Source organism: Sceloporus occidentalis, unplaced genomic scaffold (assembly GCF_023333645.1).
Source record: "Sceloporus occidentalis isolate IW3139 unplaced genomic scaffold, rSceOcc1.0.p SCAF_2, whole genome shotgun sequence".
Taxonomy (NCBI): domain Eukaryota; kingdom Metazoa; phylum Chordata; class Lepidosauria; order Squamata; family Phrynosomatidae; genus Sceloporus; species Sceloporus occidentalis.
The window spans coordinates 71,492,336-71,507,451 of record NW_028316982.1 but is presented as its reverse complement, the minus strand read 5'-3'; the positions used below and the strand labels follow the sequence as shown (position 1 = coordinate 71,507,451).

Genomic DNA, 15,116 nt, shown 5'->3' with positions numbered 1-15,116 from the left:
GGGAGGGACTATAATGAGCGCATTCTCCCTCCACATAAGAATTCTGCCCCCAAATGAAACTTTCCTTCAGTCCTACTGTTGCTACCATTGCAGTAAAACTTTAATTGAACCTTTAGGAATTACAGTTTAGGCATCCAAAGAAAAGAGGCAGGCAACATTACCAAGGGAATGCAAACAGAGCAAATACAAGAGTTCTAGGTGTGAGTGATTTACAGTATCTCACTGTCTGCAAGACTAGAAATTGGGACTAAAGGAAAATTCCAGTAGAGAGCCAAATTCTATTTCAGGGGAACGGTCCTCACTATGCCCCTGTAGCTACATGGGACAACTAGATTGAAACCTTCAGGAGAAGATGAAACATTTCTTTGTGTATTTGATTTATATTTCATTTTTCTCTGAAAATTACTGTTGTTAACTATCTTCAAATCTACCCTGACTCATGGTGGCCCTGTGGATAAGACACCCCCAGGACTTTCTATCCTCCACTACACTGCCTAGGTCCTGCAAATTCAGACCCAAGACCTCCCTAATTGAGTCTAACTATCTGGCATCTGGTCTTACTCTCCTTCTACCTCCCTCCACCTTACCTAGCATTATTGTTTTTTCTAATGAGTCATACCTTCTCATGATGTGGCCAACATAGGACACCCTCAACTTAATCATCTTGGCCTCCAGGAAAATTTCTGGCTTGATCTGTTCAAGGACCCATTTGTTTGTCTTTTTGGATGTCCACAGAATCCTCAGCATTATTCTCCAGCACCATATCTGAAAGGAATTTTCTTCTTATCTGCCCCCTTCATTGTCCAGCTCTTACATCTGTACATGGTGATGGGGAATATAATGGCTTGGATTATTCTAATTTTAGTGCTCATTTGTATATCTTATACAAAAGCTTAATAAGCATTAAATGATTAAGACATGTAAGACATTAGTTTAAAACATTAAAAAATATATAAAGCACATATATAAACAGCACACTGATAGCACATTCTGTTGTGCCCGCCAGTGAAAGGCTGAAGGTGAAAGGAATGTGGGGGCAACCAAGCTTCCCTTGAGAGGGAGCTAGAGTCTAGGAATAGTCAACAAAAAAGCTCTCCTTCCTGTCATCACCAGAAGCGCCTGGGAGGATGTTAGGACAGAAAGAAAGCCCTCCCTCTCAAAAATCCTGTTATCTACATGATTAAAATACTCCCCATTCCAGTCAGTTGAACACAATCTGACCATATGTGATTTGGGCTTTGTGTGTGTGTGTGTGTGTGTGTGTGTGTGTGTGAAAAACCCATTAAAATCTCTAGGAAAAAAAGCTTTGCAATTTTTACTGGAGTTGTGGAAATCCACAGAAATGTGCATTATTGCACTTGTGGCTGTCAATCTGATTTGCATAGATTTGAATGGCTGCACATTTTAGTTAGAGGGAGGGTAAATGATGTGAATTTGCATAGGAAAGTGAAGGCAATTAACTATCAAAGTGAATGTGCGAAAATCCACAGCAGTTCACATAATACATTTACGTGTAGACTAACCCCAGCATCATATGAGAAGACACAAGCTTTCAAATGGTCAGGACCAATGTTTCTGGCAAACAATAAGGACTCAAATATGAGAACTGGTATGAGAAAATATATCAGGAACTTTGTAGAGTAACGGATGTTTCAGGTAGCTTCCTCAATGACTTTTGCACAGCTCCCTACCAAGCCAGTCAGTGTTGTCATGGTGTGCTGCTTGTTAAAATATGTCTCTTTGTACTTTTTTTTTTTTTTTGAGAAGCTGAAACAATTTGAAAGAAAATCCACTGCATCTAATTTATTGTTGTTATTATTATTATACAGTGGCCCATCCTCAGGAGCCTCATCACTCCACGGAGAAGCCAGTTATCCACTGCCATAAATGTGGTGAGCCATGTAAAGGTGAAGTTCTCCGTGTCCAGGCCCGGCATTTTCACATCAAATGTTTTACTTGCAAAGGTATGTAATCACATTTTTACTGCAAGGCTGTCAATTGATCCATTTAGATTTTTTACTACTCTTTATACAGAGGAGTTCATGTGGCCTTTTCCTCTCTTGCTCCCTTTTATGGAATCCAGGTTATACGAAGACAAATCTCAGAACTACTTGAAAAGCATAATAGGCTGAATTTGAAAAAAGTTACTCCTTTGGATTATGGTTCCTAGAATCCACAATGTAGCATGGTCAGTGGCCATGGCAGCTTAGAACTGTGGGAACTGTTGTTTCATTTCTGATAATACGAGAAAGAACACCCCTTGAATGTGCAATGGTGTGGTATGATGTATTGTCAGTAGGGCTGGTTTTACCCAATAGGCTGAGGTTAATCTTCCCACAGAGTTTGTTGTGAAAGTAAAGAATAGAATCCCGGGGATAGATAGGATGGGAAAGAAAACTAATCAATGAAAGAATGAATCAGTCAATCAATCACTCTTGACTGATGAGTAATTAATGCTGTGTGATTGATAGTAATGATTTTGTGGGAAGCCTATTTTGGCACCTGGAAAGAAATTCAGCATCTTGATAACCATCCAAAGAAGATAGTAGTTCTAACAGTTTTGCATGTTTCTGATTAATATGGATTTTACATTGCTAGGTTTTGAGATTTTGTAAAGTATTGATTTTCTGTTTCTGGAGCAATTGCAAATAATCACTTCTTTCTGATTTTGTTTAATGGATAGGCTTTCCATAATATCTCAAGATGAATAGCAAAAAGCAATTTTAAAAGTCTGTTCTGTAAAGGATTTAAAAAGACAACATCTTGCCTGGAACTTAGTGCAAAGGAAGGATATTGCAGTTGACTTCTGATCTGCATGTGCACACATGTAAAGTGGAGGAAGTAAAGAAATCAGAGATATTGCAAAGGCCACTAGTGTCACCCCTTCTTGTATTTTCAGCCAACTCATTTCCCTCTTCTCTCACTGGATAGGGTATGAAATCATTATCCCATAGAAAACCAGGGTTGGAGAAAGATAACATTATTTTGATCAGCTCTTGAACATTCAGTATACTATTGTTTTACACAGTAAAAAGAGCTGCAAAAATACAATTTATTTTTGTTATTGTATACCTCCAAGTTATTTCTGACTTACGGTGACCCTAGGACAGTGGTTCTCAACCTTCCTAATGCCGCAACCTTTTAATACAGTTCCTCATGTTGTGGTGACCCCCAACCATAAAATTATTTTTGTCTCAGTTCCTAAGACCATCGGAAATATATGTTTTCTGATGGTCTTAGGCAACCCCTGTGAAAGGGTTGTTAGACTCCCAAAGGGGTTGCAACCCACAGTTTGAGAACCGCTGCCCTAGGATGAATGCGTCATGAGGTTTTCTGGGACTGAGGGTACGTGATGTTCCCAATGTCCCTCAGTGTGTTTCATGGGTGAGCAGGGAATCTAACCATGATCTCTAGAGTTGTTGTCCAATGCTTAAACCATTATGTCATGCTGTCTCTACAAATAGCAAAAGTCTTGGGACAGTTGTGGACAGATTTATCAGTACTGTATAAACACATTGCTAAGATACATGAATTTAGACTTGTGGTAGATTTTATTTCACACAGCCTGGTTTCATTCTTACTGGTTTCTCGGTCATGCTCAAAATGGAGGACATTTTGACATTCTTCCTGGATAGAAGATTGGGATGTAGCTTTGTGTGGTTTGTGTGTTGGACTAGGGCTCCAGAGACCAGAGTTCGATTCCCTGCCTATTGGGTGACCTCAGGCAAGTCACACACTCTCAGCCTCCTCAGCAGAAAGCCATGGCAAACCTACTCTGAACAAATCTTGCCAAGCAAACCCCAGGATAGGTTTGCTTTAGGGTCTCCATAAGGTGGAAAACAACTTGAAGGTACACAACAACAAATAATAACTGAGTATTGTATCTTTAAGTGCAGTGGATGGAGGGTCCAGCATGGTGTAGTGACCTAGGACAATGGGAGGCCAGGATTCAAATCCCAGCTCGGCCATCCAAGCCCACTGGGTAACTTTGGGCAGCAAGTCACACTCTCTCAGCCTCTCAGCGGAAGGTAAAGGCAACCCCCCCAAGAAACTTGCCAAGGAAACTCTTTAGGGTTGCCATAAGTTGGAAAGGAGTAGAAGGCACACAACAACAACAACAGAAGAGGAGGGGGAAGAGGAAGGAGGAGGAGGAGGAGGAAGAGGGGAAGAAGAGGAGAAAGAAGAAAAGGAAGAGAAAGAAGGAGAATAGGAGAAAGATAAAAAAGAAGAGGAGGAGGAGGAAGGGGAGGAAGGAGGAGAAGGAAGAAGAGGAAGAAGAAGAGGAGGATGAAGAAGAAGAGGGGAGGAAGGAGGAGGAAGAGGGGAGAAAGAAGAAGAGGGGAGGAAGAGAAATAAGAAGGGCCCAGCTGGCCAGCAACAAATCCCAACTCCTGGGAGGGGCAGGGGAGCGCACACACACCAGAGAGAGAGAGAGAGGCTGCAACCACACTGGCGAAATCACCCAGTTTGGCACCTCTTTCATTCTTTTCTGGCTCTAGGCTATGGTGGGAGCTGGAATTTGTTGTGGTCCCAACTCCCAGAATTCCATAGCCTAGAGCCAGGAAAGAGTGAAAGCGGTGCCAAACCAGGTGATTTCTCCAGTGTAGATACAGCCTAAGTATCTCTGTCTCCCTGTCTCCCTCGCTGTGGGGCCCGCTTTGGCTGGGCCCCCCCGGGGCGGTGCTCTGCTTGCCCCAGCCTAGCTATGGGCCTGGATGGAGTCTGGAAGAGATGCAGGTTAGTGATAACTCCAGAACCTCTCTTCTCTTTTCTATTTTGTAATGTGTGAAAGTGTTCATTTGGTCAAAGCCCCATGGTTTGATATGCAGACATGATTCACATTGATATCTAATGCTCCCTTTATCACCATGAATCACCACCAGCTGGATTTGCTCTATTGAGAGTTACATATGAAAGTCTTTGGTGTGCTACATGGGATTGAGCTAGGCAATCTCCAAATGAAAACCACTCCATACAATCATATTGTACAGGTAGTGATTTCTGTCTGCTTTCCATTCATTCAGTGCTATCTCTCAAGAAGTCCCCCCCCCTTTTTTTTTTTTTTTGCCAGAATACTTTTATCCTCCATCCATGCTAGAATGAAACTTTTCCTCCCAGTTGTATGTGTATGTGCAACTGACTTGGGATATCTACTGGATATTATTCACAGCATTACATTAGTGTGAGATACACTTGCTCATCTTTTGTTCCAACTTCTATTTAAACTTCTTCCTTAGTCAAGCTCAATTTCACTTAATCCAATTTCTTTTGAAAATATGTCTCTCTCCTTCCTGCATGCCTGCACACAGATAGATCTATGCTGTCCTCTCTATCCCTTTTCTGTTCTATTGCATAAGGATGGGAGATTGATCTTCAGCAAAGGAGTCACAACAGTGCATCAGCTAAAATGTACTTGTGGCTTGTGTTCATACAGGAGGGGAGGGGCCACAGTTTTTAGTAGCTCTATAGTCATATCATTATGGCCTCCAGATGCAACATAGCTTTTCTGCTGCTCATTATCATAACTTGATTCTCACAAATGATTTAGATTTTGCATTCTCAGATATGCCCTCTGTTTTAAATCTGTCAAATGCCATGATTATGTCAGTGACAAAGAAAACAAACTGTGCATGGGCAAGTGTGATCAGATAGCCCTAGTTCAGACATCATTATGAACTATACTTTTGCCATTAGAAATGCATAGTGGGCACATGTGGTCTTCTTGCCCTTAGGTGAGTTGTCCCTTCCATCCATTTCCGGGTTTTCTATAATCATAATTTGTCATGACATCTAAATTAGGCAGTTTGCCTCTTAGCCGGAACCAGAACATCATTTCAAACTGCAGTTTTTGATTCTAATGTAGAACAATCTCTTGTCAGGGAAAAGACTCTAAATATGTTTGTCACAACAAACTACAGTCTGTCCTCCATAGCCATGGATTTTTTATCCACGGGTTCAAGCCACGGCTTGAAAATATTTTTAGAAATATAAACATTCTAAAAAGCAAATCTTAATTTTCCCATTTTACACAAGGGACACTATTTTATTATGCTATTGTGTTTAATGTAATGTGAACATCCACAGATTTTGGCATCCATGGGAAGCCCTGGAACAAAACCCCAGTAGGTACCAAGGGCCCACTTTATGATTATGGTGAACGAAGAAGTGAAGAAGGAAGTAGGATGAATTAGGACCTCTGTCTGAAGGCACATTTTCAACTGTCTCGGAATCTCCCCTCCTATCCCCTCTTAAACAACCCATATGCGTTTATTTCTTAAAATTAATAGGCGAGATCTTACTTAGGTTATTCATATTATGAATAACGTAAGGAATCCATCTTAAAATTGAGGGAGTTGGTCCAAGCAACAGAGATCTACAAAGTGGGTGTGTGGGACACTTCAGGATGTCTAGCTGCATGGCTCAGAGGCATGGGGAGGCTAGCTGTGCCATCCTAAAATGCAACACTCATCCATGCCACACACCTCTGTTACTTGAAGCAGCTCCTTTGAGCTTAAGGTGGATTTCGGGGTGTTTATGGATTATGGCAATATTGCCACAATTGTGTATACATAGCCTATCTGAATACAGAGCAGTTATGGACCTGTAACTCCAGATTATGAATCTGTAACTGCAATGCACGATGCCAGCCAATGTTTCTAAAGAAACAGTTTAAAATAATATTCATCTATATACAGTATGTATTAGTAAAGTTATTATGCTTGGAGGTTCTCAGGAAGAGTGATGATTAAATATATCTGTCTATCTTTGTCTAAGGACATTATTTGGTCCAAACTGCAAAGCAGAAGATACTAACACTTTTCTTGTTCTGTCTACTCTGTCTCTTGCATAAATTAAGAGGATGAAAGTGGTCTGTCTTTTCAGTCTCGTTAGGCGTCTTCCTTTTTATCTGAATGCTGCTTTTAATTTGTCATTCAGCAAGGTGATAGGACACTTGGGGATATCTCTGAAGATTTTCAAGCAGTATTGGGGAAAGTTTGGATTTTTTTACTAACTAAAAGTAGAAACAATTGACTTAAGAAAAAATCAGTGCTGCTCACTTCTGCTTTGCAGAAAATTTAGCATTTTGGCCCTCTAGCTTTCTTGCTAGAAGTGCAAAGGCATCCCCCCAATACTGTACTTAGGTTTTTGCATAATTCTCTTGGCCTACATTACACATCACAAATCCTCCATAGCATAGAGTTATACTGAAATATTACTTTGAAACTACAACTCCCCTATCAGAGAATCACCACTGACTGCACCAGCTGGGGGATTCTGGGAGCTGTAATCTGAGGGGAATTATTGTTTCCAAGATCTGGTCTAGTTTAAGTGGGACTTACTTTAGTGATCACATGTGATGAGAACTCTTTATTAGGAGTTATTTGTGGGGGAAGAGGTTCTTGAAAATGTCATGTTTCTGTAGTTGTAATAAATACTCCTCACATGCTTTTGCTGCACAACTATCATGAAGGTCAGTCTTCTGCATCTGAGACCAAACAACAGATGAGAAAATAGTGCTGTCCACACACCACAAAAAGTTAATCAACCTGGTCTATGGTGTATGTGTGTATATCATCATTCCAAATAAAATCACAGAAAATATATAAAGTAAAAAATCTTATATAAATATGAAAACAAGGAAACAGTAATAACAAAAGTGAGAAAATAATGGCAAAAGTAAAGTCTTTGAGAGTCTACCACTTGATGTAAAGCTGTCCATCATTGTTTAATCGGGATCAGGATAGCATATCTCTCCAAATAGCACTGTGCATTTTTGATGGACTACAGTTGCCCCTCCCCCCACATTCACTGGTTTCTCTTTCCTTTTCATGGATTTGATCAGCCACAGATTTGATTAATATGAATTTCTAGGTCCTCTAGTTCAATTCCACCTGAGGTTGACCATAGAGTCATTCAGAAGAAGAAGTTTGCCATTGTCTTCCCCTGAAGCTGAGAGGATGTGACTTGCCCAAGGTCACTCAGTGTGTTTTAAGGCCAAGCTGGGAATTGAACCCTGATCTCCAGAGTCATAGTCCAACACTCAAACCAATACACCGTGGTGGCTTTCAGACAAAGTGGTTATCAGAGAGTAAACCTGGCAGAACACAGCTAGACTTACCTTGGAATAAACACACATTCAGTAACAGTTTTAACTGACAGACTGTATGTAGGTTATGGACTGACAATATCCAATGCTAACTTTGAATTATTATTTATAGCTCAAACACATTTATAATATAGATGGGGTACATGAATTACTGTTAAAATCACTTAGGCCCCATACAGAAAGGCCCAAAATAAAGCTGCTTTGGGTCATTTTGGAGGTATGCTGTTTAAATAATGCATGCGTCCTAAGATTCCAGAAGCCGCGCCAAAGCCACATTCCAGTCCTTAAGACTGGAGCATGGCTTTGGCACAGCTTCCGGACTCTTAGGATACATGCATCATGTAAACAGCATACCTCCAAAGTGACCCAAACCAGCTTTATTTTGGCCTGTCTGTATGGGGCCTTAAAGATCTCATGCACTAGCTACCTACAGACTTTTCCAGTGTACTAGCATTTTCCCAGGGAACTAGCATTTGACTTGATTTGGATTAGCTGACCTGACCTGCCTTATGTCCCTATATATTCCTGAATTCTTTCATTTTACGGATCCTGGTGGATTTCCCCATACTTACAAGAGTCACAGTTGCTTCGATAGTGGAGGAGTATGCTTTGTGTCCCTTTCAACCTTGCTTTACTTTCACTGATTTTACCTGATATAATCTTTCCTAGCATAGCTGTTTGGCTTAGAGTCTTTCCCATTATAGCATTCTATATCTGTTGGCAGCAAATGACTGACCCTGTTGTACTTGCTAGAATACTCACTCTTTCCAACTTTGGGGATAACTTGCATTGCTGGATATGTTTGTTGATGAAGATATTTATAAGCTGTTGACAGATTAATCATTTGCAATATGAGCTTCTGCCAACCCAAAGTCACATTGGAGAAGAGTAAATAACCTTTCCAAGGATAGCATAAATTAAGAAGTGGCTTTACTATTATTTTATTTATTATTTATTATTATTATTCCATGTCACTTCATTAGATTAAAACATACATGAAAAACAAAGTACATCTTAAAAACAATGATTATGATAAAGCAGTTAAAAAACAAATGTATAATCCTATTAAAATACCACTAATTTAAAATTGTACTGAAAAACATAACAATGAGAATAAAAGTATAGCACACCTTCCCCTTATAAGACCAAAAACTTGCCTAAATAAAAATGTCTACCTGTTGGGAGGAGAAGACCAGAGAGAGGGCCAGTCTAGCTTCTTGTAGATGAGAATTCCCCAGCCTAGGAGCAGCTATCAAGAAGGCCCTCTTGCATGTCCTCCCACCCTATTTATGTTATTTTGAAAAATAAATGTCACACTTGTAATATTTTCAAGAACTCCTAACTGATACCAGTGTTGTTGAGAGTCATTGACTAGAACAGCATATTTGACTAAAGAAGTGTTCCACCATTAACAGTTGATAGACTCTTCTGATCATCTGCCAGACTTGAGATTGATGCTTTGCTTGCTGGCAAGTCTCTTGTCCAGGATACACTTCTAACAATCTGACACTTCTAACAATCATGTTTTGGGATTGTGATATTATAATGGTTTTCTACTTGCACTGTGTGTGTGTGTTGTTGTTTTTAAAAAAAATTTTTTTTAAAAAAATTGCTGTGGGAGAAGTGATGGTATACTAAAGTGTTTATAAAGCCAATAGTTCAGTTTATATAGCAAATTGCAATGCTACTCAGCAGTTCTTAATCGATAGAAGGATACACAACCCTGTTGTGACATCTCATGATGCTGTCATTCTTCCTTCTTTCTTAAGGGATATAATAATATAATATAAATATAAATAAATTTTTATTTATATACCGCCCTGTGGCGAACCAATCCGGGCGGTTTACAACATTAAACATATATGTGTGTTGATGAGAGGCTGATGGCTTCCATGTCTGTTGAGTAGTGAATCTGCTATAGATTTTAATCTGGGGGGGGGGGGGTGGGTGGGTGGGTTAGGGAATAGTAATCCAAACAGGTAACATTTACAGGCTCTAGATTTTAACCATAACTTCTCTTTACTAATCCAAGGTAGTAATTAAAATCAAATGTTTTTTTAAAGATTCATTTTTGTTACTGTGTGCCTTCAAGTCATTTCTGACTTACGGTGACCCTAAGGCGAACCTATCATGGGGTTTTCTTGGCAAGATTTGTTCAGGAGATGTTTGCTATTGTCTTCCCATGAGGCTGAGAGCATGTGACTTGCCCAAGGTCACCCAGTGGGTTTCATGGCCAAGCAGGGAATTGAACCATACTGGTAAATTTTCTTCTATGTTAAAAATCAATCAGTCAGCAAACTCTCTATGGACTTTAACTATACCCTTCATGTTTTATGATGACCTCTGTGTCTTTATGCATTTTCTAACCATTCTGAACCAGTTGAAAACCATCTGTGCCCATTAGTGTTTTATGCCAGTCCTGCATGATTGGAGAAGCTGTGGCTATTTCTAGCTCCAGCTGAATGCTGATAAAGAGCCGCTCACTAGAAATAGTGGCACTTATCCTCAAGGAAGTGAACTCTTCATGATAATATGCAAGGAATCTCAGTTACTCAGCAACTGATCAAACCTTGCATTTAGAGAAAGGGCAATGAATAACTATATTTAAGAAGCACATTTTAATGTCACCTAACAAAACAACAAAAACAAAATATTATTTCCCTGTCTGGGTATAGTACTGCATTCAAAAATGTGCACAGAATTCTTTTCAAAATGTTAAATTCTCTTTTAGATTAAAAGGTTCAGATTTTAAAACACTATGTTACCTATGGTGAGAATCTGGGTTTTCAAAAGGAGACAGCCTTTTTTAAAGAGGGGATATGATCAAAGAATATGGCAAATGGATATGAATATTAACAGATATGCTCTCCATCTCACGATCCGTGATGTTAGTAGCTAGTGGAACATCAGGACAAATGGGTGTCTTTCTGTTGATCTAACAAAGACAAAATTGCAGTCCCCTAGTAAACCCACTGGGTGACCTTGGGCAAGTCATATTCTCTCAGCCTTAGAGAAAGGCAATGGCAAACACCCTCAAAAGAAACTTGCCAGGAAAACCTCATGATAGAGCCTTAGTGTTGCCATGAGTCAGAAACGACTTGAAGGCACACAACAACAACAACAGTATTTCTACCTCATCAGCCAATCCACTGGCTTCAGACTGCCTGCTGCATCCATCCTTTTGCTTGTGGACATGGACAAGTCTCATTGCAAGCAACTGGAAAGACAATTCAGTGTTGTCCATTCATAATAAGTATAACAGAGTTTAGAAATTTGTTCTCTGAGAGACACTGACATGCCCAGTTATTATTCAGATTCCAAATAACAGCTGTCATGCTAATTTATCTGACAAGAAACCTTTATTACAACTAAAATCTGTCTTCTGCCCAGAATAATTAATGTCTTTTGTTTAGAAGAGGACATAAATTAATATAGGGCTTATAGAGTTATCACTTTATGTCTCTGTATTTATACTCATTGTGAATTTAGTAGTTCTTTTCCTCAGAGGCCATTAGAACCAACTTCTCCTGTAAGTAACATAGGAGACAGCAGATGGCAAGGTGAAGTGCCATTGCTACCATCTTATCCTCCTTTTGCTGTATAAGACTCTTTCTGTCTGGCTGAGATCTGGAGCTGCTCCTAAGTAAAGGTAAAAGAACATGGTACCCTCAGGTGGGACATGCAGGTGCATGAAAGAGGCATGGCAGAAGCCCCACTGACCAGACCTTCTGGGCTCCACCGCTGCTTCCCTGTCTTGGACTATGAAGCTATGTGTTCTGTGTTGCCAAGCCTGTATCCTTGATTAACCTGTTGTTGTTAACTGCAGAGGAGGTTATTTGTTCATCATATAGAACTTGGAAATGCCACTATTGGACTATGGCTCCTAGAATCCCCAGTCTCTATTAGATTAGGGTTTTTTAAAATCCCAAACGTTGGACCTTGCAAGCTCTGCTGATGTAAGATTCAGTTCCCATTATACTCAGCTTCTGTAAAAAGACAGTGGGGAAGGGATCTTGTCTTTACTTCAGGCAACAAAAAGTCTTGCCCTGGTTCTAAAAGCAAGAGAGTGGGCTACTGATGAAGCAAAGTGTTACTATCTTTGTAACCTATTTATATAGGTCACATAGACTTTTGACTCGTTTAAGATTCTATTTTTATTCTTATTCACCTTTTTGTTGTCCAGTCTGGGATCCTGGTGAGATGCAGCATAGGTAAAATTGCCTTGGAGAAGTAAATTACAAGAAGGATACTAATACTAATACTGACAACATGTTTTTAATTTTTTTTACCTGCATCCCCCAAAGGCTCATGGCATAGATTGCAGCATAAATTGAAATACAATATATAACTAAACATATAAAACCATTTAAACACATAGATTTTAGCTTTCCGTGACATAAATACACAAGACACTGCATCATCTGCACTTTGGGATCTGGGTTTCCAAAACACTCTCTTGACTTTATTTATTTATTTGTTCCATTTACATGCAGCTTTTCTTCTAATATGAGTCCCAGAGCAGCTCAGCCCAGTCAACTAAAAATACAATTAAAATAATCACATTAAAACCTTTAAATTATTTTTATATAACACTCAAAAACATAGCAAAGTTAAAAATAAAACACACATACCACATAAAAAGGCTCCCTGCAAGCAGTTCCTCATTAAAAGCTTTTTTGAAGAGAAAAGTCTTTGTCTGCAGGTAAAAGGAGAGCTGAGCTTTTGTAAACATTTGACTATGAACTGGATTGCATGAACATCGTGAAAGAAATAAAACAGAAATATATATTAAGTGGACATTCTAGCAGCTCTCTGGAATTAGAGTTGCCTAGTCTCAGGGTGCTAGCAGAAGTCTTAAGGAATCGCTATGTTTTTCCAGGTCTCCAGATTTGAAAACAACTCTCATGGCACCTTGTTTTGGAAGAGGAGAAAGTTAGATTTTTGTGTGAAGTGGCATTTAAGGATGGGCACCCTTCACTCATTTCCTGCTTGGAGCCAGACTCACTGTCTGTATACATGTAGCACTTTCACACTGCTGGTGCATGAAAAAAGCAAAAAAGCAGTGGAGACTGGGGAGAGAACCAATGAGCTGGAACCCATTATACGATTTGGAGCAAGACAGAGAATGGACTGCAGCATTGTGATCAGTAAAGCTTTTTGTTGTATAAGGCATGGTGGTAGTGGTGCTAGGCCTGGAAAAACTCTCCACAGGCCATTTATGCCTAAGTATGGCCACTTGAGATGCCAGCCTAAAGGATATATTTGTAGTTTCGGTATGTTTTTATTACTGTTGTAAACCACTGTGATCATGGGAATAGCGGTATACAAATAAAGATTCATTCATTCATTCATTCATTCATGCATGCATGCATGCATTCATATAGTGCCAGTCGCTACAGTTGTTGGGTACATTATGCGCCCTGCTGTTTTTCTCAAGCAAGGATGTTATTAACAGAGAAGCAGCAGCAGCAGAAGAAGAAGACAAACAAACAAATAAACAGCCTCAGTTATATACCACTTCATACTGAACTAACAGTGTCTAAGCAGTTTACAACTGAAAGCTAATTGCCCCCAACAAGCGGGGTAGTCATTTTAGCGACCTCTGAAGGATGCAAGCATGAGTCAAGCTTGAGCCCTTTTTCTGGTATTGAACTCACAACCTTGTAGTTTTGAGTGAGTGGCTGCAGTACAGGCATTTAACCACTGCACCACCAGGGCTCCTTTTTTTAAAATCGTTATTAACATTAGCAGAACCTGCAGTGGTTGGTTTTACAACTGGATATTTTGTAGGAAAGTTTCATTACGGTCGTAATCCCACTAAATAGATTTGGAGGAAAGTGTCATTTGTCCATTAATTGGCTTATTTACATTCTTGCTTGTACTGTTTTATGCCACATGGTTTCTGTAAGATGGAGAGGGAGATGGAAAACCATTTAAAAAACTAAATATGCAAGATTACCAATGTGTGTGAGAGCATGTGCACGCACATCTTCTGTTCATATCCCATGCTTCCTCTAGTGATCTCATGGCAGCATAGATGGCTTTCCTCCTCCCCCCTGTATCTTCACAACAACACTGTGCTGTAAATCAGGCTGGGAAAGCTTGGCTGGTATATGGCCAGCCAGTGATTTTCATGTATCTGTGGGGACTTCCCAAATCTCATTCCAGCTCTAACCACTCCACTACACTGGCTCCAGTATAATTGATTCACCAATTATTAAAATACTCTGAACATTTGATGAAAGCACTAAGCCCCCATAATGATTTATCTCCTAATGACAAGCTATTAAAGTGTTTTCTTGTCCTTCGCTGTATTAAAGGCCGAGGTAAATACTGAATTAAATGGTGTTGGTGGGAAGGTTATCCAGTTAGTACTATCAGTTCTTATCTGTAGTCACTCATCCTGTTCCTGATAACAAGCAGCCAGTCCAAATGGTGAGCACAGATTTATACCAATAGCTTTACAATTCCAGTAACTATCTGCAGTCCTGTGCTTGTGGACTGTTAAAACTTCATATCTACAGATGGATTCAATTAATGATTAGGCACTATTCAACTGCACCTGTAATCTATTAATAGTGAACATTCTTAAATTAAAAGCAGCAGAAGAGAAATCTGTGATCAAAGAGAAAGGCAGTTTATATTTATTGTGCTCCAGCTTCCCAGAGCAAAGGAGAATATCAGTGCCAGATACACCAACCATCTGTAGCCCAGCTTTGAGAAATGGGACAAGAATTTCCCTTGCATGAGGAATACACTCACTTGGCCTACTTAAGGGTTTTAGAATAAATTTAGGGAAAACATCTGGATTCTTACATAAGAGTATGGAGTTCTGATTGTCACATGATGAATTCTAGTTTTGAACAGTGTTTCCAACCAAATATAGCATGCCTTTATTATTAGGATTTCATAGCTGCCATTGCCCTGGGTCACTGTGTTTCCTCCATTCTTGCTTCTTTTAGGACCAGAAGAGGCCTTTTTGCAAAAGAAAAATCAACATTTATTCATT

The 15,116-nt window shown here is 39.6% G+C and overlaps 1 protein-coding gene across 26 annotated transcripts in view; it reads left to right on the top strand.

The window, feature by feature from the left end:
* ABLIM1 (actin binding LIM protein 1) overlaps positions 1-15,116 on the top strand; it is a 295,489-nt gene that overhangs the window by 136,434 nt on the left and 143,939 nt on the right. For all 26 annotated transcript variants that reach the window (XR_016280053.1, XM_089509977.1, XM_089509974.1 and 23 more), the window contains exon 2: positions 1,830-1,964. Coding sequence is in view for 25 of the 26 variants with exons in the window: in XM_089509977.1 (XP_089366103.1) it covers positions 1,830-1,964 (135 nt within the window). In the remaining variant the exon portion in view is untranslated. The remainder of the gene's footprint in view (positions 1-1,829; positions 1,965-15,116) is intronic.